Consider the following 27649-nt stretch of genomic DNA (forward strand, 5'->3'; position numbering starts at 1 on the left):
TGGTCAGTAACAGATATAACTGATAGTCTGAATTTGACCTGTATCAGATTGGGATAAAAAAAGATGTGGTATCACACAAGTATATTTGCTTACAGTATTGATATTGATACCAACGTAATGTTTAATCTATATCAGTGGGCATTTAGTAACATATATAGGACATTTGATTAGATTTGTTTACTAATCACAATAAAAGAAACCTCTATCAATAGGATGTAGAAATGTGTGTCATAAATTCTGGATGATACATATTGATATCAGAGGATCATTGACTGTTAGAAGAGGTGTGTGGTCCTGAACATTTGACCACACAAACATGAGCTATATTCGCATAAAGTATCGGTATTGGAACATTACTGCCGATACCAGCCTGCATTTTACTCTGTATCAGAAAGGGGGGGAAAAAATCTGTGGTGATATCACACACACCACTATCAGTCAGTTAGTTGCAGAAATGGTCGGTAACATATATAACTGATAGTCTGAATTTGACCTGTATCAGATTGGGAGAAAAAAAGATATGGTATCACACAAGTATATTTGCTTACAGTATCGATATTGATACCAACGTAATGTTTGATCTATAGCAGTGGGCATTTAGTAACATATATAGGACATTTGATTAAATTTGTTTACTAATCACAATAAAAGAAACCTCTATCAATAGGATGTAGAAGTGTATGTCATAAATTCTGGATGATACATATTGATATCAGAGGATCATTGACTGTTAGAAGAGGTGTGCGGTCCTGAACACTTGACCACACAAACATGAGCTATATTCGCATAAAGTATCGGTATTGGAACATTACTGCCGATACCAGCCTGCATTTTACTCTGTATCAGAAAGGGGGGGGAATCAGTGGTGATATCACACACGCCACTATCAGTCAGTTAGTTGCAGAAATGGTCGGTAACTGATAGTCTGAATTTGACCTGTATCAGATTGGGAGAAAAAAAAGATGCAGTATCACACAAGTATATTTGCTTACAGTATTGATATTGATACCAACGTAATGTTTAATCTATATCAGTGGGCATTTAGTAACATATATAGGACATTTGATTAGATTTGTTCACTAATCACAATAAAAGAAACCTCTATCAATAGGATGTAGAAGTGTATGTCATAAATTCTGGATGATACATATTGATATCAGAGGATCATTGACTGTTAGAAGAGGTGTGTGGTCCTGAACATTTGACCACACACACATGAGCTATATTCGCATAAAGTATCGGTATTGGAACATTACTGCCGATACCAGCCTGCATCTTACTCGGTATCAGAAAGGGGGGGGGGAATCAGTGGTGATATCACACACACCACTATCAGTCAGTTGCAGAAATGGTCGGTAACATATATAACTGATAGTCTGAATTTGACCTGTATCAGATTGGGAGAAAAAAGATGTGGTATCACACAAGTATATTTGCTTACAGTATTGATATTGATACCAACGTAATGTTTAATCTATATCAGTGGGCATTTAGTAACATATATAGGACATTTGATTAGATTTGTTTACTAATCACAATAAAAGAAACCTCTATCAAAAGGATATGGAAGTGCATATGATACATTTTGGATGATACATAGTGATATCAGAGGATCAGTGACTGATAGAAGAGGTGTGTGGTCCTAAAAAGGACCTTTGTTTATTTGGTGAAATGTGAGATTTATCCTCCGAAGCCGTACAGAGTGCGACCTTGCCTCTTGAGGGCGTAGACAACATCCATGGCGGTGACCGTCTTCCTCTTGGCGTGCTCGGTGTAGGTGACGGCGTCACGGATGACGTTCTCCAGGAACACTTTGAGCACACCACGGGTCTCCTCGTAGATGAGGCCGGAGATACGCTTTACTCCGCCGCGGCGAGCCAGACGGCGGATAGCCGGCTTGGTAATTCCCTGGATGTTATCACGGAGGACTTTGCGGTGGCGCTTGGCGCCTCCTTTGCCCAGACCTTTACCTCCCTTTCCTCTTCCAGACATGACTAGTGGGTTTAAATTTGACAAACTATCAAGTAGAATGATGACTGTGTTGGTTTGTACTGTGCTTTATGAGACAACTACGGACGTGAGAGGGGACATGTGACGTCACAAGTGCAGCCCTTCCTGTTTTCACCAAACACACAATTGTATGTCCTCTCTTTTCAAAGCCAGTCTGAACTGTGCTGTATGAGACAAATGCGGACGTGAGAGAGGACCTGTGCTCTCTCACGTCCGCAGTCACCAGTGTAGCCCTTCCTGTTTTCACCAAAAAGACAATTGCATCGTCTCTCTTTTTAAAAAAAATGTTTAAAACTTGTGAAATATTTCCTCAATATGAGATTAAATAGAGATTCTAACCTTTTATGTCCTACATAATTGTTTTATGTGTGTCTTATATAACTATATAACAGTTTAAGTGTGAATGTGGAGTGAACGTATCTAGTCAATAAAAAAGCGCTATATAAATCTATTATTAAGGGTGTCATGACTTGTCTATAAACTCCATCCATTTTCTACCGCTTGTCCCTGTTGGGATCGCGGGGGTGCTGGACATACATAAGGTCAAAGGTCACGTTTGTTGCTTTCTGCTATTACTGTACATATGAAGCAGGTAATGTTTGAATTTTTGATTAAGTCAATGTAGTTTCATTTAGGCTCACTACATACTATAATATTACATTTAATTGTATACGTTCATCAATAATTTTGAGTGACAGGAGTACTATTTACAAGAGAGAACAAATACAAAAGTGTAAAAACGATTGAGATCATAAAGACAATTGTAATGAATGATTGCTGTATTAGTATAGTATAAATTGATTTGATGAAGATGACTGACTCAAAGAGGAATTGTGTGGCTCTTAAAAGAGCCTTTTCTGATATTGTTGACTGTCAACAGTTTACTTCTTGGAAGCCTTCTCGGTCTTCTTAGGGAGCAGAACCGCCTGAATGTTGGGCAACACGCCGCCCTGGGCGATGGTGACACCTCCCAGGAGTTTGTTGAGCTCCTCGTCGTTGCGGACGGCCAGCTGCAGATGACGGGGGATGATCCTGGACTTCTTGTTGTCGCGGGCTGCGTTCCCCGCCAACTCCAGGATCTCAGCGGTCAGGTACTCCAACACGGCCGCCAGGTACACGGGAGCCCCCGCGCCGATACGCTCGCCGTAGTTACCCTTGCGGAGCAGCCTGTGGACACGGCCCACCGGGAACTGGAGTCCGGCCCTGGATGACCTGGTCTTGGCCTTAGCACGAGTTTTACCGCCGGTTTTACCACGTCCAGACATTTTAACTTTTGAAAGGTGGTTTTTACTTCTGACGTAAAGTATAGCGAGGCTCAATGACGAGCAGCGTATTTATACACTTGTGCTGCTCGCTGATTGGCTAGCTAAGGCGGGGGAGCGTTTGTCCAATCAGCAAACAGCAGCCTTATTTTCTCAGCGGGCTGTGAAATGATCACGTTTACTTGATCAAAACCGTGTACTTCATCGACAATCTTACAATATATATGCGCGCATATGACGTCATGATGCTTTAAAACGATGATTATAATTGCAAACAATGCTTTGACGAGCACAGGCATTCGTCCCATGGGAAAAGACGACATCTTGTGGTCATTAGGGGGCATAACAACTTCTCAGTCTTGACGGTCATTATGACTCAAGATAGCAAACTTCTCAAATATTTGTTACTTGCATAATCTAACTAAAAATACCCAAATTGTAAGTCATAAATATGAGATACAAAGTCATGATTATGAATTTATTTATTTGTAATGCGACGATTATGCTATTAAAAGTCATGATTATGATATTTAAAAAAGTCATGATAATGAGATCAAAAAGTCATGATTATGAGATTTTAAAAAATAATGATTATGAGATTTAAAAAAAATTAAGATTATGAGATTAAAAAGTCATGATTATGAGACAATAAATCATGATTATGAGATTAACAAGTCATTATTATGAGATAAAAAGTCATGATTATGAGATAAAAATCATGATTTTGCAATTAAAAATCATGATTATGAGATACAAAATTAAGAGCTGAGATAGGCTCCAGCGCCCCCCGCGACCCCAAAGGGAATAAGCGGTAGGAAATGGATGGGATGGATGATGGATATTAAAAAGTCAATATTATGAGATAAAAAAAAGTCATGATTATGCAAATAAAAATCATGATTATGAGATAAAAAGCATGATTATGCGATTAAAAGTCATAATTATGAGATAATAAATCATGATTATGAGATTAAAAAATCATTATTATGAGATTAAAAAGTCATTATTATGAGATAAAAAGTCATGATTATGAGATAAGAAGTCATGATTATGCAATTAAAAGTCATGATTATGAGATAAGAAGTCATGATTATGCAATTAAAAGTCACGATTACGAGTTAAAAAGTAATGATTATGAGATTTAAAAAAAAAGTCATAATTATGAGATAAAAAGTCATGACTATGAGATCAAAAGTAATGATTGAGATAAAAAGTCATGATTATGTCATTAAAAAAATCATGATTATAAGATAAAAAAAAAAGTCAAGATTATGAGATTAAAAAATCATGATTATAATATTTAAAAAAATCAAGATTATGAGATTTAAAAAATCATGATTTTGAGATAATAAATCACGATTATGAGATTAAAAACTCATGATTATGCAATTAAAAGTCATGATTATGAGATAAAAAGTCATGATTATGCAAATAAAAAGTCATGATTATGACATAATATATCATGATTATGAGATCAAAAAGTCATTATTATGAGATAAAAAAGTCATGATTATGAGATAAAAAGTCATGACTATGCAATTAAAAATCATGATTATTAGATTAAAAAGTCACGATTATGCGATTAAAAGTCACGATTATGAGATTTTAAAAAAGTCATGATTATGCTATAAAAATCATGATTATGAGATTAAAAAAGTCACGATTATGCGATTAAAAGTCATGATTATTAGATAAAAAGTCATGATTATGCGATAAAAAGCCATGATTATGAGATAACTATTCACGGTTACGAGTTAAAAAGTAATGATTATGAGATAAAAAGTCATAATTATGAGATAAAAAAAAGTCATGATTATGAGATCAAAAGTAATGATTATGAGATCAAAAGTCATAATTATGAGATAAAAAGTCATAATTATGAGATAAAAAGTCATGATTATGAGATCAAAAGTAATGATTATGAGATAAAACGTCATAATTATGAGATTCAAAGTCATGATTATGAGATGAAAAAGTAATGATTATGAGATAAAAAGTCATGATTATGTGATTTAAAAAAAATCATCATTATGAGATAAAAAAAAAATCTATATTATGAGATTAAAAAATCATGATTATGAGATAATAAATCATGATTATGAGATTAAAAAGTCATGATTATGCAATTAAAAGCCATGATTATGAGATAAAAAGTCATGATTATGCAAAAAAAAATCATGATTATGAGATAAAAAAAATTCATGATTATGAGATTAAAAAGTCATGATTATGAGATAATAAATCTTGATTATGCGATTAAAAGTCATGATTGTGCGATAAAAACTCATGATTATGAGATAAAAAAAGTAATGATTATGCAAATAAAAGTCATGATTATGAGATAAAGAGTGGAAATGATGAGATATTTGACACAACAGTCACAGTAGGAGAACTTTTGACATGACATTCGTCCAGACATGAATTGTGAGAACGCTATTTTAAAAGTGGCTTCATAACTTGATGAAATTCTTCATCAAATTCAGGCTTGAATCTTCTTAGGACGAGTAGAAGAAGAACACTTTCAAGTCTTTTCAGTTTTAAAGTTTATTCATGAGGGCAAAGTTGCAATTGTTGGTCTGTACAAAACTGCTGACATTTAGTAAGACACAACACAAATGAGTTTTATCCTTGAAATATAAAATATTTGAGCTGGATAACATGCAAAGGAAAAAAAAACACATGAATAGCAATAAAAGTTGTGTGTAATTCACTTAAAACATTTCCTGAGCAAAACATGAGAAATGTTTGGGGTTCAATCAGGCAGAAGACGTCATGGTTACTAACAGTCCACTCTCCAAAAAGATACATGTGGTTTTTGGCTCCTGGCACAGTCCCAATGCAGAGAGCAGTGAACTCCTCATGAGGAACTTGAAAGTGCTGCAAACTGAATGATAAAAGTTTATTTCTTGGCAACATACTGCTCGTTTAGACCGTTATTGTCCTAAATAGGAATAATAGTCCAAACAAGTTAAGCTATCGTCCTAAATTAGAATAATAGTCCAAACAAGTTAAGTCATTGTCCTAAATAGGAATAATAGTCCAAACAACAAGTTAAGTTATTGTCCTAAAAAAGAATGATAGTCCAAACAACAACTTAAGTTATTGTCCTAAAAAGGAATAATAGTCCAAACAACAAGTTATCGTCCTAAATTCGAATAATAGTCCAAACAAGTTAAGTCGTTGTCCTAAATAGGAATAATAGTCCAAACAACAAGTTAAGTTATTGTCCTAAATAGGAATAATAGTTCAAACAACAAGTTAAGTTATTGTCCTAAATAGGAATAATAGTCCAAACAAGTTAAGTTATCGTCCTAAATTAGAATAATAGTCCAAACAAGATAAGTCATTGTCCTAAATAGGAATATTAGTCCAAACAACAAGTTAAGTTCTGGTCCTAAATAGGAATAATAGTCCAAACAACAAGTTAAGTTATTGTCCTAAATTAGAATAATAGTCCAAACAAGTTAAGTCATTGTCCTAAATAGGAATAATAGTCCAAACAACAAGTTAAGTTATTGTCCTAAATAGGAATAATAGTTCAAACAACAAGTTAAGTTATTGTCCTAAATAGGAATAATAGTCCAAACAATAAGTTAAGTTATTGTCCTAAATAGGAATAATAGTCCAAACAATAAATTAAGTTATTGTCCTAAATAGGAATTAATATTCCAAACAACAAGTTAAATTATTGACCTGAATAGGAATAATAGTCCAAACAAACAACAAGTTAAGTTATTATCCTAAATAGGAATAATAGTCCAAACAGCAAGTTAAGTCATTGTCCTAAACAGGAATAATAGTCCAAACAAGTTGAGTTATTGTCCTAAATAAGAATAATAGTCCAAACAAGTAAAAGTATTGTCTTAAATAGGAACAATAGTCCAAACAACAAGTTAAGTTATTGTCCTAAATAGGAATAATAGTCCAAACAAGTACAAGTATTGTCTTAAATAGGAATAATAGTCCAAACAAGTTAAGTTATTGTCCTAAATAGGAATAATAGTTCAAATACGTTGAGTTATTGTCCTAAATAAGAATAATAGTCCAAACAAGTAAAAGTATTGTCTTAAATAGGAATAATAGTCCAAACAACAAGTTATTGTCCTAAATAAGAAATAGTCCAAAGAACAAGTTAAGCTATTGTCCTAAATAAGAATAATAGTCCAAACAAGTTCAATTATTGTCCTGAATAGGAATAATAGTCCAAACAAGTAATTGTCCTAAATAAGAAAAATAGTCCAAACAAGTTAAGCTATTGTCCTAAATAGGAATAATAGTCCAAACAACAAGTTAAGTTATTGTCCTAAATAGGAATAATAGTCCAAACAACAAGTTAAGTTCTGGTCCTAAATAGGAATAATAGTTCAAACAAGTTAAGTCATTGTCCTAAATAGGAATAATAGTCCAAACAAGTTAAGTTATTGTCCTAAATAGGAATAATAGTCCAAACAAGTAATTGTCCTAAATAAGAAAAATAGTCCAAGCAAGTTAAACTATTGTCCTAAATAGGAATAATAGTCCAAACAACAAGTTAAGTTATTGTCCTAAATAGGAATAATAGTCCAAACAACAAGTTAAGTTCTGGTCCTAAATAGGAATAATAGTTCAAACAAGTTAAGTCATTGTCCTAAATAGGAATAATAGTCCAAACAAGTTAAGTTATTGTCCTAAATAGGAATAATAGTTCAAACAACAAGTTAAGTTATTGTCCTAAATATGAATAATAGTCCAAACAAGTTAAGTAATTGTCCTAAATAGGAATACTAGTCCAAACAAGTTAAGTTATTGTCCTAAATAGGAATAATAGTCCAAACAAGTAAAAGTATTGTCTTAAATAGGAATATTAGTCCAAACAACAAGTTATTGTCCTAAATAGGATTTAACAGTCCAAACAACAAGATAAGTTATTGTCCTAAATAGGAATAATAGTCCAAACAACAAGTTAAGTCATTGTCCTAAATAGGAATAATAGTCGAAACAAGTTAAGTTATTGTCCTAAATAGGAATAATAGTTCAAACAAGTTAAATTATTGTCCTAAATAGGAATAATAGTCCAAACAAGTTAAGTTATTGTCCTAAATAGGAACAATAGTCCAAAGAAGTAAAAGTATTGTCTTAAATAGGAATAATAGTCCAAACAAGTTAAGTTATTGTCCTAAATAAGAATAATAGTCCAAACAACAGGTTAAGTTATTGTCCTATATAGGAATAATAGCCCAAACAAGTTAAGTTATTGTCCTAAATAGGAATAATAGTCCAAAAAACAAGTTAAGTTATTGTCCTAAATAGGAATAATAGTCCAAACAAGTTAAGTTATTGTCCTAAATAGGAATAATAGTCCAAACAACAAGTTAAGTTATTGTCCTAAATAGGAATACTAGTCCAAACAAGTTAAGTTATTGTCCTAAATAGGAATAATAGTCCAAACAAGTTAAGTTATTGTCCTAAATAGGAATAATAGTCCAAACAACTAGTTAAGTTATTGTCCTAAATAGGAATACTAGTCCAAACAAGTTAAGTTATTGTCCTAAATAGGAATAATAGTCCAAACAACAGGTTAAGTTATTGTCCTAAATAGGAATAATAGTCCAAACAAGTAAAAGTATTGTCTTAAATAGGAATAAAAGTCCAAACAACAAGTTATTGTCCTAAATAGGAATAATAGTCCAAACAACAAGTTATTGTCCTAAATAGGAATAATAGTCCAAACAACAAGTTAAGTTATTGTCCTAAATAGGAATAATAGTCCAAACAAGTTAAGTTATTGTCCTAAATAGGAATAATAGTCCAAACAAGTTAAGTTATTGTCCTAAATAGGAATAATAGTCCAAACAAGTTAAGTTATTGTCCTAAATAGGAATAATAGTCCAAACGACAAGTTATTGTCCTAAATAGGAATAATAGTCCAAACAAGTTAAGTTATTGTCCTAAATAGGAATAAGTCCAAACAACAAGTTAAGTTATTGTCCTAAATAGGAATAATAGTCCAAACAAGTAAAAGTATTGTCTTAAATAGGAATAAAAGTCCAAACAACAAGTTATTGTCCTAAATAGGAATAATAGTCCAAACAACAAGTTATTGTCCTAAATAGGAATAATAGTCCAAACAATAAGTTAAGTTATTGTCCTAAATAGGAATAATAGTCCAAACAACAAGTTAAGTTATTGTCCTAAATAGGAATACTAGTCCAAACAAGTTAAGTCATTGTCCTAAATAGGAATAATAGTCCAAACAAGTTAAGTTATTGTCCTAAATAGGAATAATAGTCCAAACAAGTAATTGTCCTAAATAAGAAAAATAGTCCAAGCAAGTTAAACTATTGTCCTAAATAGGAATAATAGTCCAAACAACAAGTTAAGTTATTGTCCTAAATAGGAATAATAGTCCAAACAACAAGTTAAGTTCTGGTCCTAAATAGGAATAATAGTTCAAACAAGTTAAGTCATTGTCCTAAATAGGAATAATAGTCCAAACAAGTTAAGTTATTGTCCTAAATAGGAATAATAGTTCAAACAACAAGTTAAGTTATTGTCCTAAATATGAATAATAGTCCAAACAAGTTAAGTAATTGTCCTAAATAGGAATACTAGTCCAAACAAGTTAAGTTATTGTCCTAAATAGGAATAATAGTCCAAACAAGTAAAAGTATTGTCTTAAATAGGAATATTAGTCCAAACAACAAGTTATTGTCCTAAATAGGATTTAACAGTCCAAACAACAAGATAAGTTATTGTCCTAAATAGGAATAATAGTCCAAACAACAAGTTAAGTCATTGTCCTAAATAGGAATAATAGTCGAAACAAGTTAAGTTATTGTCCTAAATAGGAATAATAGTTCAAACAAGTTAAATTATTGTCCTAAATAGGAATAATAGTCCAAACAAGTTAAGTTATTGTCCTAAATAGGAACAATAGTCCAAAGAAGTAAAAGTATTGTCTTAAATAGGAATAATAGTCCAAACAAGTTAAGTTATTGTCCTAAATAAGAATAATAGTCCAAACAACAGGTTAAGTTATTGTCCTATATAGGAATAATAGCCCAAACAAGTTAAGTTATTGTCCTAAATAGGAATAATAGTCCAAAAAACAAGTTAAGTTATTGTCCTAAATAGGAATAATAGTCCAAACAAGTTAAGTTATTGTCCTAAATAGGAATAATAGTCCAAACAACAAGTTAAGTTATTGTCCTAAATAGGAATACTAGTCCAAACAAGTTAAGTTATTGTCCTAAATAGGAATAATAGTCCAAACAAGTTAAGTTATTGTCCTAAATAGGAATAATAGTCCAAACAACTAGTTAAGTTATTGTCCTAAATAGGAATACTAGTCCAAACAAGTTAAGTTATTGTCCTAAATAGGAATAATAGTCCAAACAACAGGTTAAGTTATTGTCCTAAATAGGAATAATAGTCCAAACAAGTAAAAGTATTGTCTTAAATAGGAATAAAAGTCCAAACAACAAGTTATTGTCCTAAATAGGAATAATAGTCCAAACAACAAGTTATTGTCCTAAATAGGAATAATAGTCCAAACAACAAGTTAAGTTATTGTCCTAAATAGGAATAATAGTCCAAACAAGTTAAGTTATTGTCCTAAATAGGAATAATAGTCCAAACAAGTTAAGTTATTGTCCTAAATAGGAATAATAGTCCAAACAAGTTAAGTTATTGTCCTAAATAGGAATAATAGTCCAAACGACAAGTTATTGTCCTAAATAGGAATAATAGTCCAAACAAGTTAAGTTATTGTCCTAAATAGGAATAAGTCCAAACAACAAGTTAAGTTATTGTCCTAAATAGGAATAATAGTCCAAACAAGTAAAAGTATTGTCTTAAATAGGAATAAAAGTCCAAACAACAAGTTATTGTCCTAAATAGGAATAATAGTCCAAACAACAAGTTATTGTCCTAAATAGGAATAATAGTCCAAACAATAAGTTAAGTTATTGTCCTAAATAGGAATAATAGTCCAAACAACAAGTTAAGTTATTGTCCTAAATAGGAATAATAGTCCAAACAAGTTAAGTTATTGTCCTAAATAGGAATAATAGTCCAAACAACAAGTTAAGTTATTGTCCTAAATAGGAATACTAGTCCAAACAAGTTAAGTTATTGTCCTAAATAGGAATAATAGTCCAAACAACAAGTTAAGTTATTGTCCTAAATAGGAATAATAGTCCAAACAAGTAAAAGTATTGTCTTAAATAGGAATAAAAGTCCAAACAAGTTATTGTCCTAAATAGGAATAATAGTCCAAACAACAAGTTATTGTCCTAAATAGGAATAATAGTCCAAACAACAAGTTAAGTTATTGTCCTAAATAGGAATAATAGTCCAAACAACAAGTTAAGTTATTGTCCTCTATAGGAATAATAGTCCAAACAAGTTAAGTTATTGTCCTAAATAGGAATAATAGTCCAAACAACAAGTTAAGTTATTGTCCTAAATAGGAATACTAGTCCAAACAAGTTAAGTTATTGTCCTAAATAGGAATAATAGTCCAAACAACAAGTTAAGTTATTGTCCTAAATAGGAATAATAGTCCAAACAAGTAAAAGTATTGTCTTAAATAGGAATAAAAGTCCAAACAAGTTATTGTCCTAAATAGGAATAATAGTCCAAACAACAAGTTAAGTTATTGTCCTAAATAGGAATAATAGTCCAAACAACAAGTTAAGTTATTGTCCTCTATAGGAATAATAGTCCAAACAAGTTAAGTTATTGTCCTAAATAGGAATAATAGTCCAAACGACAAGTTAAGTTATTGTCCTAAATAGGAATAATAGTCCAAACAACAAGTTCAGGGGTCAACATAGTGCATTTTTTACAAGGCAGGACAAGAACATTCCAACATAAAAACTCCTCGTTGTGTTACAGTAACTGGGACAAAGACATGTTGAGCACAATATGTTGTGTTACAGTAACTGGGACAACGACATGTTGAGCACAATATGTTGTGTTACAGTAACTGGGACAAAGACATGTTGAGCACAATATGTTGTGTTACAGTAACTGGGACAAAGACATGTTGAGCACACTATGTTGTGTTACAGTAACTGGGACAAAGACATGTTGAGCACAATATGTTGTGTTACAGTAACTGGGACAATGACAAGTTGTGCACAATATGTTGTGTTACAGTAACTGGGACAACAACATGTTGTATGCAAATATGTCCAAGATGGCACCAGAAGAAATCATCAAGAAGATTTGATGTAACAACAACATGACCACAATTGTTCATTTAGGATGATTGCAAGTTCCGCTGCGTTGCAAAGAATCCAGGAGGAAGTCCTCTCTCCACGGTCCAAGACTTCCAAGTACACAACGAAAACGTTGCAACTGTTGTGTTGTTGTGTGTGCGGCATCAACAAGCATCTTTGCTCTGCTTTGGCATCTTCTTGCACATGATGAGGATCTGCTTCAAGGCTTCCTGCACGTCCTCGTCCATCTGACCCTGAACACAAACACACACCACATGACCCTGAACACAAACACACACACCACCCTCACAGTCTGCAGACAAACTACACCTTGCGAGAAGTAGAAGAAGACAACTTGCGACTTTAGTACCTGCACGGCGTACAGAAGGTGCATCCTGTAGACCGACACGATGTCATGGTGCTGCTTCTTGGACTCCTGCACAAACACACAACACCTGTCTTTAACACAACACCTGTCCGTAACACAACACCTGTCCTTAACACAACACCTGTCCTTAACACATGTCTTTAACACAACACCTGTCCTTAACACATGTCTTTAACACAACACCTGTCTTTAACACAACACCTGTCCTTAACACATGTCTTTAACACAACACCTGTCTTTAACACAACACCTGTCTTTAACACAACATATGTCCTTAACACATGTCTTTAACACAACACCTGTCCTTAACACAACAGATGTCCTTAACACATGTCTTTAACACAACACCTGTCCTTAACACAACACCTGTCCGTAACATAACAGATGTCCTTAACACAACACCTGTCCTTAACACAACACCTGTCCTTAACACATGTCTTTAACACAACACCTGTCCTTAACACAACACCTGTCTTTAACACAAAACCTGTCTTTAACACAACACTTGTCCTTAACACAACACCTGTCCTTAACACAACACCTGTCCTTAACACAGCACCTTTCCTTAACACAACACCTGTCCTTAACACAGCACCTTTCCTTAACACAACACCTGTCCGTAACACAACACCTGTCCTTAACACAACACCTGTCTTTAACACAACACCTGTCCTTAACACAACACCAGTCCTTAACACAACACTTGTCCTTAACACAACACCTGTCCGTAACACAACACCTGTCCTTAACACAACACCTGTTTTTAACACAACACCTGTCCTTAACACAACACCTGTCTTTAACAGAACACCTGTCTTTAACACAACACCAGTCTTTAACACAACACCTGTCCGTTACACAACACCTGTCCTTAACACAACACCTGTCTTTAACACAACACCTGTCTTTAACACAACACCAGTCTTTAACACAACACCAGTCTTTAACACAACACCTGTCCATAACACAACACCTGTCCTTAACACAACACCTGTTTTTAACACAACACCTGTCCTTAACACAACACCTGTCCTTAACAGAACACCTGTCCTTAACACAACACCTGTCCTTAACATAACACCTGTCTTCAACACAACACCTGTCTTTAACACAACACCTGTCCTTAACACATGTCTTTAACACAACACCTGTCTTTAACACAACACCTGTCCTTAACACAACACCTGTCCGTAACACAACATCTGTCTTTAACACAACACCTGTCCTTAACACAACACCTGTCTTTAACACAACACCTGTCCTTAACACATGTCTTTAACACAACACATGTCCTTAACACAACACCTGTCCTTAACACAACACATGTTTTTAACACAACACCTGTTTTTAACACAACACCTATCTTTAACACAACACCTGTCTTTAACACAACACCTGTCCTTAACACAACACTTGTCCTTAACACAACACTTGTCCTTAACACAACACCTGTCTTCAACACAACACCTGTCCTTAACACAACACCTGTCTTTAACACAACACCTGTCCTTAACACAACACCTGTCCTTAACACGTCTTTAACACAACACCTGTCCTTAACACAACACCTGTCCTTAACACAACACCTGTCCTTAACACATGTCTTTAACACAACACCTGTCCTTAACACAACACCTGTCCTTAACACAACACCTGTCTTTAACACAAAACCTGTCTTTCACACAACACCTGTCCTTAACACAACACCTGTCCTTAACACAACACCTGTCCTTAACTCAACACCTGTCCTTAACACAACACCTGTCTTTAACACAACACCTGTTCTTAACACAACACCTGTCCTTAACACAACACCTGTCTTCAACACAACACCTGTCCTTAACACAACACCTGTCCTTAACACAACACCTGTCTTTAACACAACACATGTCCTTAACACAACACCTGTCCTTAACACAACACCTGTCTTCAACACAACACCTGTCCTTAACACAACACCTGTCTTTAACACAACACCTGTCTTTAACACAACACCTGTCTTTAACACAACACCTGTCCTTAACACAACACCTGTCTTTAACACAACACCTGTCTTTAACACAACACCTGTCCTTAACACAACACCTGTCCTTAACACAACACCTGTCTTTAACACAACACCTGTCCTTAACACAACACCTGTCTTTAACACCTGTCCTTAACACAACACCTGTCCTTAGCACAACACCTGTCCTTAACACAACACCTGTCCTTAACACAACACCTGTCTTTAACACAACACCTGTCCTAACACAACACCTGTCTTTAAGACAACCAACACACTGCCCGTGCCTCAAGAGCTGTTTGTTATCCTAAGATTGGCAATAAAAGTTAAAAAGTTATTCTTTTGCCACGGACATGTGCCACATTCAGGTATATTAAGGGGGAAAATGGCGACTACAGTTTCCATGTCAAGGTCTAGAAGTCGATTCGCAAACATCCGACAAGGAAAGATCTCATCGGGCGGTGATTAGTAAGGTCTGCTGTGACGTGGACGTGTGAATATGTGAAGATCTTACAGCCAGCTGGTACTGCAGATGTTTGACCTGCTGCTGCAAGTTCTCCAGCTGCTGCCTCTTGGTGGGCGGGGCCGAGCTGTAGGAGAGCTGTGATAGGCTGTTTAAGGCGTCCTTCAGCTTGTTGACTTCCCGGGAGAGGTCGTCTATCTGCGGGACAAACGACACGCCTTTGAAAGACCTTCTTCAACGACACCAGAGGAGGAGAGGGGAAGTGGAGACGAAGGAGAAGAAGAAGGAGAAGAAGAAGGAGAAGAAGGAGAATAAGAAGAACAAGAACAAGAACAAGAAGTAGAAGAAGAAAATGAAGAAGAAGGAGAAAGGTGGAGGAGGAGGAGAAGAGAGAAGAAGGAGGAGGAGGAGAAGAAGAAGTAGAAGAAGAAGAAGAAGAGGAAGAAGAAGAAAAAGAAAAAAGAAAAAGAAGAAGAAGATGAAGGAGAACAAGAAGATGAAAAAGGAGGAGGTGGTGGAGGAGGAGGAGAAGAAGGAGGAAAAGAAGAAAAAGCAGAAAAAGAAGAAGAAGAAGGATGAGAAGAAGAAGAAAAAGAAGAAGGAGGAGGAGGACAAGGACGAGAAGAAGAAGAAGAAGAAGAAGAAGATGAAGATGGAGGAGGAGCATGAGAAGAAGAAGGAGGAGGAGGAGGAGGAGAAGAAGGAGGAGAAGAAGAAGAAGATGAAGATGGAGGAGGAGGATGAGAAGAAGAGGAAGAAGAAGAAGAAGAAGAAGAAGGAGAAGGAGAAGGAGAAAAAAAAGAAGAAGATGAAGATGGAGAAGGAGGCTGAGAAGAAGAAGATGAAGATGGAGGAGGAGTATGAGAAGAAGAAGAAGAAGAAGAAGAAGGAGAGAAAAAAGAAGAAGATGAAGATAGAGGAGGAGGCTGAGAAGAAGAAGATGAAGATGGAGGAGGAGGATGAGAAGAAGAAGAAGAAGAAGAAGAAGAAGAAGAAGAAGAAGAAGAAGAAGAAGGAGAAGGAGGAAGAGGAGAAAAAGAAGAAGAAGATGAAGAAGGAGGATGAGAAGAAGAAGAAGAAGGAGGAGGAGGAGAAGAAGAAGATGGAGGAGAAGGATGAGAAGAAGAAGAAGAAGAAGAAGAAGAAGAAGAAGAAGAAGAAGATGGAGGAGGAGCATGAGAAGAAGAAGAAGAAGAAGAAGAAGAAGAAGAAGAAGGATGAGAAGAAGAAGAAGATGAAGATGGAGGAGGAGGATGAGAAAAAGAGGAAGAAGAAGAAGAAGAAGAAGAGGAAGGAGAAGAAGGAGAAGGAGGAAGAGGAGAAAAAGAAGAAGAAGATGAAGAAGGAGGATGAGAAGAAGAAGAAGAAGGAGGAGGAGGAGAAGAAGAAGATGGAGGAGAAGGATGAGAAGAAGAAGAAGAAGAAGAAGAAGAAGAAGAAGAAGAAGATGGAGGAGGAGCATGAGAAGAAGAAGAAGAAGAAGAAGAAGAAGAAGAGGAAGGAGAAAAAAAGAAGAAGATGAAGATGGAGGTGGAGGCTGAGAAGAAGAAGAAGAAGTAGAAGAAGAAGATGGAGGATTAGAAGAAGAAGAAGTAGAAGAAGAAGATGGAGGATTAGAAGAAGAAGAAGAAGAAGGAGGAAGACGAGAAAAAGAAGAAGAAGATGAAGATGGAGGAGGAGAATGAGAAGAAGAAGAAGAAGGAGGAGGAGAAGAAGATGGAGGAGATGGAGGAGAAGGATGAGAAGAAGAAGAAGAAGAAGAAGAAGAAGAAGAAGAAGAAAAATAAAAAGAAGAAGAAGAAGAAGGAGAAAAAGAAGAAGAAGATGAAGGAGCAGGAGGATGAGAAGAAGATGAAGATGGAGGAGGAGGATGAGGAGAAGAAGAAGAAGAAGAAGAAGAAGAAGAAGGAGGATAATAATACTAAGAAGAAGAAGAAGAAGAAGAAGAAGAAGAAAAAGAGGAGGTGACCCACCCGCTTGTTCTTGTCACGCTCAGAGGCCACATGTTTCTCCACCACAACTTTGAGCTGAAGAATTGCATCCTGGGACGCACGCAAGCTGTCACTCAAACTCTGCTTGTCCTTCTCAGTGGACGTCAGCTGCTCCTGCAGGACGTCACGCTCCGCTCTGTAGTCCCGCCCCTTTTTGGACAAACCGCCTCACATCAATCTCACCCATACATGCAGTAATAGTGAAAATAATAATTATTATATAATAATATAAGTAATACTAATAATAATTCAAATAATAATAATGATAGTAAAAATAATGATAATAATGAAAAAATGTTTAATAATAATGATGATAGTAATGATAATAATAATGATAGTAATAATAATGATAATAATAGTGATGATAATAATAACAATAATAATGATGATACAAAAGATAATAATAATGATAGTAATAATAATGATAATAATAGTGATGATAATAATAACAATAATAATGATGATACAAAAGATAATAATAATGATAGTAGTAATAATAATGATAATAATAATAATGAGAGTAATGATAATGATAATCATAATTATAATAATAATGATATAAATATGATAATAATGATAGTAATAATAATGCTAACAACAATAATAATATTAATAATAATGATAAAAATATAATAATAATGATTATTATAATAATTATTATTATTATAATAATGATCATTATAATATTAATAATAATGATACAAATATAATAATAATGATAGTAATAATAATGCTAATGATAGTAATAAGGATCACACTTGACACTGATCAGTTCCTGCAACAACAAGCAGCTCCTCACCTTCTGCCAGGCATCTGCAGCCTCCAGCGCCATCTCATCCTGCTTCCTGAGGGCCTCCTGGAGGAGCTGCGTCAGGTGGCTCACTTGGCCCTCAAGCTGCTCTCCAATCTTATTGTGCTCCTCCAAGGAGATGACGTCCTCCGAGTGTTTGTCGGCCTCCAACCTGCAGGACGACAACAACAACACATGTTTACACCTAAGAACACCTTTCGGGCGCTGGCTTCCCTCGCTCACCTGTTCTGCAGAGCGTCCACCTGCAAGGTCTTCTGGCGGAGCTGCGCCTTCAGAGCTTCCGATTGGCTCTCCAGCTCCTTGACGGCGTTCCCCAGAGACGACATCACCCGCGTGTGGTCGCCAAGGGACACGGAGCTCTGCACCTGAACCTCGGCTTCCATCCTCAGCTGTGAGATCTCCTCCAGAGCTTCAGCGTGCTTGTCCTGCGTGTCCGCCAGCAGCGTCTGCAGCTCCTCCAGCCTGCCGGCCAGGTCCTCCTGTTGCGAGGGAGGAGACGCAGGCCGGTCGCCGTCCTCCAGCTGCTTGTGGGCGGCGCCCAGTTGCGCCCTGGTTTGGCTGTAGGAGTGCGACAGCTCCACCAGGCGGCGCTGGAGGCCACAAATGACCTGGTTGAGCTCCGTCTTCATGTCCTGGAAGTCCTTGGCGGCCGCCTCCACAGGGACGGTTCCTCGCAGGGCTTCCTAGCCGAGACAGCAAGAAGCGTGGATGTTGCGCTCATGTAAGCGGAGAGTGAGAGTTCCTTACCTGCAGCAGGCTGATCTCCTCCTGCGCCTCCTTGTACGTCTCCTCCATCCTCTGCTCTTGCTCCTCAAACGCCCGTCTCTGCTCCTCCGCCTTCTTCAGCTCCCCCTCCAGCTCTCCGACACGCTGAGCGGCATCCTGCTGCTCACGGAGCAGCTGTGCCTTCAGATGTAGGACTTCCTGCTCCAGCGAGGACGTTCCGGCTCCTTCCGCATGACTTCTCAGCTCCTCCACAGCATGGTGGTATCTCTTCTGTGTGTCGCTCAGCTTGGCCTGAAGCTCCGCCAAGCTCTCCAGCAACTCCACCTCCTTTCCTTTGCTCCTTCTGTCGTCCTCCTCTCCAACTCTCAGCTGAGCCTGAAGCCGGAAGTTCTCCTCTCTGCTCTCCATCAGCTCGGCTTGGACCCTGTCCAGCGTCTGTCTTAGCAGCCGGATCTCCTCACGGCTCTTCCTCATCCCGTCGTCCTCCGGCGGAACCATTGCGGCGAGCTCTGCGTGGTCCCGCGTGGAATGGACGGAGGAGTTGGAAATCCTGCTGTGAGGACGGCTGCTGTCCTTCAGCTGCTCGCTTCCTTGCAGGGACCAAAGTGTCTGTGAACAAGAAGCACCGCTGAACTATTGTCCTCCAGAAAGGGTCTTCATCCACCTACTCTGCGTATAGTAATAATAATAATAATAATAATAATAGTAGTAATAATAATAATAATAATACTTGTAATAAAATTAATAACATTAATAATAATACTTGTGATAATAAAACTACTGAGTAATAATAATATTGGTATTATTAATAGTAATAACAATAGAATAATAATAATAATAATAGCAATATTAGTAATAGCAATACTAATTATAATTAAAATAGTAATAATAATAGTAGTAATAATAATAAAACATAATAATATTAATAATAGTAATCGGTGCTATATGTAATTGGTGTCAATACAGATGTGAATAGTAATAATAATAATAATAACACAAATAATAATAATAACAACAATACTAACAATAATATTAATAATAATAATAATAATAGTAATAATTATATTATTAATATTAACACTGATAATAATGGTACCAATAATAATATTAGTAGTGGTAACAGTAATGATAATAAAAAAATCAATAAAATAAGAATAGTATCAATAGAAATAATAGTAATAACAATAACAACAATAATATTAGTAATAATAATAACAATATTAGTAATAATCACAGTAATTATAATAATAATAATAATAATGATGATAATAATAATAATAATAGTAGTAATAATAATAATACTAGTAGCGGTAATAATAATAACTTTAATAAAATAACAGTATTAATAGTAATAGTAGAAATAACAATAACAACAATAATACTAGTAGCGGTAATACTAATAACATTAATAAAATAACAGTATTAATAGTAATAGTAGAAATAACAATAACAACAATAATATTAGTAATAATAATAACAATAATATTAGTAATAATAATGGTAATATTAATAATTATAACAATGGCATTCATAATAATAATAATTATTATTATTGTAATAGTAAAAATGATAATAATAATAATAATAATAATAATAATAATAATAACGACAAAACATAATAATAATAACATTATATTTTTAGTAATAATAATAATAATAATAATAATAAAATAATTGGTGCTATATGTAAATGGTGTAAATAAAGATGTAAATAATAATAATAATACTCATGGATTCTTCATTCATCACTCCAAGCAACTGTTGTAAGTTTTACAATGTAACTAAAACAATTCTGTGTGATGGTCCCTGGTTCAATCCCCACCTAGTACCAACCTCGTCATGTCCGTTGTGTCCTGAGCAAGACACTTCACCCTTGCTCCTGATGGGTGCTGGTTAGTGCCTTGCATGGCAGCTCCCTCCATCAGTGTGTGAATGTGTGTGTGAATGGGTAAATGTGGAAGTAGTGTCAAAGCGCTTTGAGTACCTTGAAGGTAGAAAAGCGCTATACAAGTACAACCCATTTATCATTTATTTATTTATGTCTGTAGGAATGCTTTCATGCATATTTGTACTGGTAATGTCATCAAGCTAGCGTTGTTAGCATTAGCTAATATGCTAACATGTTTACAAGTGTCTGTGTTAGTATTATTCACTTACAATAGCATTCTTTTTGTATTGTTTCAGTTACACCGTTTTACTGCCCTGTTACGGACACCGTTTGGAAACAATGAAGGTATGTAATTTAAAAAAATTCTGTGTAAATAACTAATTTCACAATGTGTATACTGTATCTGCGACTTATAGTCCGGTGCGGCTAATAAATGCTGAACATTTTTCTTCTAAAACTTGGCTTATATACTGGTGTGCTCTATAGTCTGGAAAATGCGGTACATTTTTTATATATTTTGTGTTAAAGGCCTCTTTTCATGCTGCCCTCAGTCTCCTCTTGATTAAAACATATTTTGCCCGTCTTACATGCACAAGTCAATAAAAAAAAAGGTATGAACGTCCTCCAGTCAGTACTGTGTCACGCTACCTCGAGTTTTGCCGCCAACTGCTGGTTTTCCAAAGTGAGCACGCTGACGTGGTCTTGCAGGGCCGAGACGAGAGCAGAAGAAGGCGCAGGCTCCACCTGCAATACACGTGATTATTTGTACCATTGTTAGAATATCTTGCAGGTTTCCAGGAGAAGACAGCAGAAGTGAGACCATGGCAGCCAGTCAGGAAACTGAAGACAAGCCCTGACATGCAAGTCTGGCTTGGACCTCCAAGAATGCTGAACAAGCTCGCCTCACAAGACAAAAGTTGCTTTTAAATGCACGAAACATGAATCTTTCATTATGAAATAGGGTTGTTACGTCACAATGGACACGAGTTACAACTTCAAGAAAACACAAAGAATGTTGAAATAAAACAAATGATTGATCATCTACATATAAACCAGCTTGGTGCGTTTGCTTTCATCACCTGGACGTCCAATTCAGGACAAGCTGCCGCGCTCCTCGATTCGTCCATCGTCTCCTGCAACATTCTACTGTGGTCCTCGTCGCCCGCTTCGTCCTCCTTTAAAGGGAGAGTGGGAGGGGGCGGTGAAAAGGGGAATCATAATCACTTACGTCATGTGTGTCACACTCAAGCCCACTTCATTTTATACGGCCTGGAAATAATCAAGTACATCTTTTCTTACTAAGTGTATTCCTGTTTTCCATTTAGACAGAAAAATATATTATTTTTTTTACGTTTAGACAGAAAAATATATTCCTTTTTTCCATTTAGACAGAAAATGATATTCCTTTTTTCCATTTAGACAGAAAAATATAATTTGTTTTTTTCTATTTAGACATAAATATATATAAATTTTCTCCACTTAAACAGAAAATTATATTCATTTTTTCCACTTAAACAGAAAATAATGTTAATGTTTTCTATTTAGACGGAAAATGATATTACTTTTTTCCATTTAGACAGAAAAATATATTTAATTTTTTCTATTCAGATAGAAAAATATATAATTTATTCCATCTAGAAAGAAATATATAGTTATTTTTTCCATTTACACAGAAAAACATATTCATTTTTTACATTTAGACAGAAAATATATGTAACTGTTTTCTATTTCGACGGGAAAAAATATTAATTTTTTTCATTTAGACAGAAAAACATATTCTTTTTTTTTCATTACGATGACAGAAAAATATATTATTTGTTTACATTCAGACAGAAAAATATATTCCTTTTTTCCATTTTGACAGAAAATTATATTATTTTTTTCTATTCAGACGGAAAATTATATTCATTTTTTCCATTTAGACAAAAAATATATTATTTTTTCCAAACAGAAAGAAAAATATAGTTATTTTTTCCGTTTAGACAGAAAATTGTTTTCCTTTTTTCCATTTCAACAGAAAAATATAATGTTTTTTTTCTATTTAGACAGAAAAATATAGACATTTTTTCCACTTAAACAGAATATTTTATTCATTTTTTCTATTCAGACGAAAACTTATATTCCTTTTTTCCATTTCGACAGAAAAATAGTTTTTTTCTCCATTTAGACAGAAAAACATATTCATTTTTTTCATTTAGACAGAAAAATATAATTATTTTTTTTCTATTTAGACAGAAAAATATAGAATTTTTTTCCACTTACACAAAATATTTTTTTTATTTTTTGTATTTAGACGGAAAATTATATTCCTTTTTTCCATTTAGACAGAAAATATATATTTTTTTCTCCATTTAGACAGAATAACATTAATTTTTTACATCTAGACAGAAAAATATATATAAAATATTTTCTATTTGGACGGAAAAATATATTCTTCTTTCTATTTAGACAGACAAACATATTCCTTTTTAACATTTAGACAGAAAAATATTTTGTTTTTTTCCATTTAGACAAAAAAATTACTGGATTTCTTTTTTTCATTTACACAGAAAAATATATTATTTTTTTCCATTTAGAGAGAAAAATATATTGATTTTTTCCATTTAGACAGAACGATATATTGATTTTTTTCCATTTAGACAGAAAAATATATTATTTTTTTCCATTCAGACAGAAAATTATATACATTTTTTCTGTTTAGACGGAAAAGTATATTCCTTTTTTCCATTTAGACAGAAAAAGTTATTTTATTTTTTCTATTTAGACAAAAAAATATATTCTTTTTTCCATTTACAAAGAAAAATATAGTTTTTTTTTCCATTTAGACAGAAATACATATTCCTTTTTTAAAATTAGACAGAAAAATATATTTAATTGTTTTCTATTTAGACGGAAAAATATATATTTTTTTCCATTTAGACAGAAAAACATTCTTTTTTTTTACATTTAGACAGAAAAATATTTTCTTTTTTTCTATTTAAACAGAAAAATATATTCCTTTTTTTCATTTCGACAGAAAAATATATTATTTTTTTACATTTAGACAGAAAAATATATTCATTGTTTCCAATTAGACAGAAAAATATATTGATGTTTTCTATTTAGACAGAAATTTTTTTTTTTTTTTCCATTTTGACAGAAAATTATATAAATGTTTTCTATTTAGACAGAAAATTATATTCATTTTTTCCATTTAGACAAAAAAATATATTATTTTTTCAAATTAGAAAGAAAAATATAGTTATTTTTCCCATTTAGATAAAAAACACATTATTTTTTTCTATTTAGACAGAAAAATATAATATTTTTTTCCATTTAGACAAAAAATATAGTTATTTTTTCCATTTAGATAGAAAACGTATAACATGACAATGACCCCAAACACACGTCAAAAGTGGTAAAGGAATGGCTAAATCAGGCTAGAATGAAGGTTTTAGAATGGCCTTCCCAAAGTCCTGACTTAAACGTGTGGACAATGCTGAAGAAACAAGTCCATGTTAGAAAACCAACAAATTTAGCTGAACTGCACCAATTTTGTCAAGAGGAGTGGTCAAAAATTCAACCAGAAGCTTGTGGATGACTACCAAAAGTGCCTTATTGCAGTGAAACTTGCCAAGAGACATGTAACCAAATATTAACATTGCTGTATGTATACTTTTGACCCAGCAGATTTGGTCACCTTTTCAGTAGACCCATAATAAAGTCATAAAAGAACCAAACTTCCTGAATGTTTTTGTGACCAAAAAGTATGTGCTCCAATCACTCTATCACAAAAAATAAGAGTTGTAGAAATTATTGAAAGAGAAAAAGACCATTACTAGAAAATGGATATCCCAGGAGAGCCCAACTTTGAAGCAATGGATGGAAACAACAATGGACATATATAAAATGGAGAATATAACTGCCTTTATTAATTATAAATTGGAGAAATTTACTTCATACTGGGAAAACTGGGTCAACTATGTCACGCCCCATAAGCCTGACTTTAGTTTTTCAAATTAGTGATTGTACTGCTTTAAAAAAAGGATTACTCCCTATATGTGTATATGTATGTATGTATATATATATATGTATATACATGTATGTATGTATATATATGTATATACTGTATATGTGTGTGTGTGTGTGTGTGTGTGTGTGTGTATATATATTAGAGATGCGCGGTTTGCAGGCACAACTGCGGAGTCCGCGGATAATCCGCGGATCGGGCGGATGAAATTTAAAAAAATTAGATTTTATCCGCGGGTCGGGTCGGGTCGGGTCTGGCGGTTGAAATAAAAAAAAAATTAGATTTTAAATAGATTCAGGCGGGTGGCAGTTAAACCAATTCGGAAATATATATACATAGTTAAATGTTGTTACCCACATACGAAAAACGAGCAAGCACCTGCTGCATATGCCACAACAGAAGAAAAAAAAAAAAAGAGATGGACACTTTTACGGAGCGGAGAAGGCCCCCGACGCCTCGCCGGGGTCCGGGACCGAGGCCCCTTCCCCCGAGAGGGCCCCACCGGGAGCCGTAGCTGAGGCGATCCGCGAGAAGGGCCCGACGCACGTCCAGGGTCACCACCGCGCCCACCGCACCGACACCCCGCCTCGTCCGCCTTCACCGCGGCCGGCGTCACGCGCAGCAGGTAAGCAGCTTACCTGCCCGCCACCCCCGTGGCCGGGGGCGCGTAACAGGGGTCACTCCGCGCGCAGTGCGCTCACGAAAGGGGTGGGGCTCACCCTGGTTGATATAGACAGCAGCTAGGACGGTGGCCATGGACGTCGGAACCCGCTAAGGAGTGTGTAACAACCCACCTGCCGAATCAACTAGCCCTGAAAATGGATGGCGCTGGAGCGTCGGGCCCATATACCCGGCCGTCGCCTGCAGCGAGACGCGCTTGGAGGTGCGCTCAGCGCGGCTCCCATATGATTGCGCACTGGTGTGCGTCTGGGTCGTGACAGCGTGGCACGCGAATGTCTGTGCTGCATTGGATCAGTCTCCTTTCTTTAACAGGCAAAAGCTTTATAACCTCACTAATGCCTTGCATCGTCTATATTAGATATATAACAACGGGCGGGTGAGGGCGGATGGCGGGCGGATGCGGTTCTGATCAAATGTTAGATCGGGTGGATTGCGAATGGTTGACGACTTTCTGATGCGGTTGCGGATGAAATAATTGTCTATCCGCGCATCTCTAATATATATGCATCTGTTTATATTTTTTTATTTTATTTCTGATTATTATTATTATTAATGTATTATTATTTCTTTTTTGTTTATTTAATTGATGTATTTGTAGATATTACTTTGGTTTTTTTTGCTGTTTCTTTCTTTTGGGGGGGGGGGGGGTGGCATGGTTTGGGATATAAACAAAAAATATTTAGACAATTAGGGCAGACAACAGATATATGATTTATGCGAATATGATGTAATGGATAGGAATGTCTGATGCTGGATGTCAATAAAAATAAAATGAAAAAAAAAGAAGACATTATTGGGAACTCAAGACAGCCATGACATTATGTTCTATACAATTGTATGTATACTTTTGACCACGACTATATATACATGTGTGTACGTGTATATATATGACTATATATCCATCCATTTTTTACCGTTTAATCCCTTCGGGGTCGCAGGAGCCTATCTCAGCTACAATCGGGCGGAAGGCGGGGTACACCCTGGACAAGTCGCCACCACATTACAGATGACTATATATATATACATTAAATATATATATATATATATATATATATATCTACTGTATATATATGTGCTGTATAAACTTTTGCCCACGACTGTATATACATATGTGTGTACATGTATGTATGTGAAAAGGTATATATAAATATATATATATATATGTATATATATATATACTGTATATGTATATATATATGCTGTGTGTATATATATATATATATATATATATATATATATATATATATATATATATATTAGAGATGCGCGAATAGGCAATTTATCTCATCCGCAACCGTGTCAGAAAGTCGTCATCCATCCGCCATCCACCCGATGTAACGTTTGATCAGAACTGCATCCGCCCGCCATCCGCCCTTTGTTATATATCTAATATTAATTTAAAAAAAAAAAAAAGGGTGAAAACTACGCGAATTGCACCTTGTGCAGACAAAATTTTTCGATCGGACACGGAGGAATTAGCGATGTAAAAGACCACGTTGGGACAAAAAAACACAAGTCTAATGCCGTTGCTAGCGATACAAGTGGAAAACTTTCAACGTTTTTCGTCGCCCAAACAGATTCTTTGGATGTGATAAATGCCAAAGTTTTATTTACGGAGGCAATAATTGAGCATGGACTTCCAATCGCACTGGCTGATCACATGGGACAGTTAATAATGTAATGCAACCTTTAAAAATCATTACGCGGTGATCGCGATCCCAAAAATAAACTTTTCTTGCATGATAATGTCCAGAAAATTTTGCTTTATATTACTATAGAGTCCTTTTAACGAATGAGTTTGATGGTTTATCACAAACCTTAAATGAAATTCCATGGCCACCGTCCTGCTCTCTATATCAACCAGGGTGAGCCCCACCCCTTTCGTGAGCGCACTGCGCGTGGAGTGACCCCTGTTACGCGCCCCCGGCAACAGGGGTGGCAAGCAGGTAAGCTGCGCGGGCGGAGCGCGCGGAGTGACCCATGTTACGAGCCCCCGGCCACGGGGGTGGCGGGCAGGTAAGCTGCTTACCTGCTGCGTGTGACGCCGGCCGCGGCGAAAGCGGACGAGGCGGGGTGTCGGTGCGGTGGGCGCGGTGACCCTGGACGTGCGTCGGGCCCTTCTCGCGGATCGCCTCAGCTACGGCTCCCGGTGGGGCCCTCTCGGGGGAAGGGGCCTCGGTCCCGGACCCCGGCGAGGCGTCCCTTCTCTGCT

General features: G+C 35.5%; 3 protein-coding genes across 4 annotated transcripts in view; all 3 read right to left on the reverse strand.

Annotated features, from left to right (window-relative positions):
• Window positions 1-1617: 1617 nt before the first annotated feature.
• LOC133610311 (histone H4) lies at window positions 1618-1993 on the reverse strand. Its single transcript, XM_061966480.1, has one exon. It carries the CDS (start codon window positions 1990-1992, stop codon window positions 1681-1683), a length of 312 nt encoding a protein of 103 aa, XP_061822464.1. The 5' UTR covers window position 1993; the 3' UTR covers window positions 1618-1680.
• Window positions 1994-2781: 788 nt separating this feature from the next.
• LOC133610310 (histone H2A-like) lies at window positions 2782-3302 on the reverse strand. The gene has a single exon (XM_061966479.1). The coding sequence runs from the start codon at window positions 3273-3275 to the stop codon at window positions 2892-2894; it is 384 nt and encodes a 127-aa protein (XP_061822463.1). The 5' UTR covers window positions 3276-3302; the 3' UTR covers window positions 2782-2891.
• Window positions 3303-12071: 8769 nt separating this feature from the next.
• The window catches only part of rai14 (retinoic acid induced 14), a 67777-nt gene continuing 52199 nt past the window's right edge, over window positions 12072-27649 (reverse strand). For both annotated transcript variants that reach the window (XM_061966478.2, XM_061966476.1), the window contains exons 14-22: window positions 21827-21922; window positions 21396-21491; window positions 18881-19468; window positions 18356-18816; window positions 18122-18284; window positions 17305-17472; window positions 15383-15529; window positions 12846-12911; window positions 12072-12729 (exon numbers count right to left, since the gene is read on the reverse strand). In XM_061966478.2, coding sequence (XP_061822462.1) covers window positions 12640-12729; window positions 12846-12911; window positions 15383-15529; window positions 17305-17472; window positions 18122-18284; window positions 18356-18816; window positions 18881-19468; window positions 21396-21491; window positions 21827-21922 — 1875 coding nt within the window. In that variant the 3' untranslated portion in view covers window positions 12072-12639. The remainder of the gene's footprint in view (window positions 12730-12845; window positions 12912-15382; window positions 15530-17304; window positions 17473-18121; window positions 18285-18355; window positions 18817-18880; window positions 19469-21395; window positions 21492-21826; window positions 21923-27649) is intronic.

This window comes from Nerophis lumbriciformis, linkage group LG11 (assembly GCF_033978685.3).
Source record: "Nerophis lumbriciformis linkage group LG11, RoL_Nlum_v2.1, whole genome shotgun sequence".
In the NCBI taxonomy this organism is placed as follows: Eukaryota; Metazoa; Chordata; class Actinopteri; order Syngnathiformes; family Syngnathidae; genus Nerophis; species Nerophis lumbriciformis.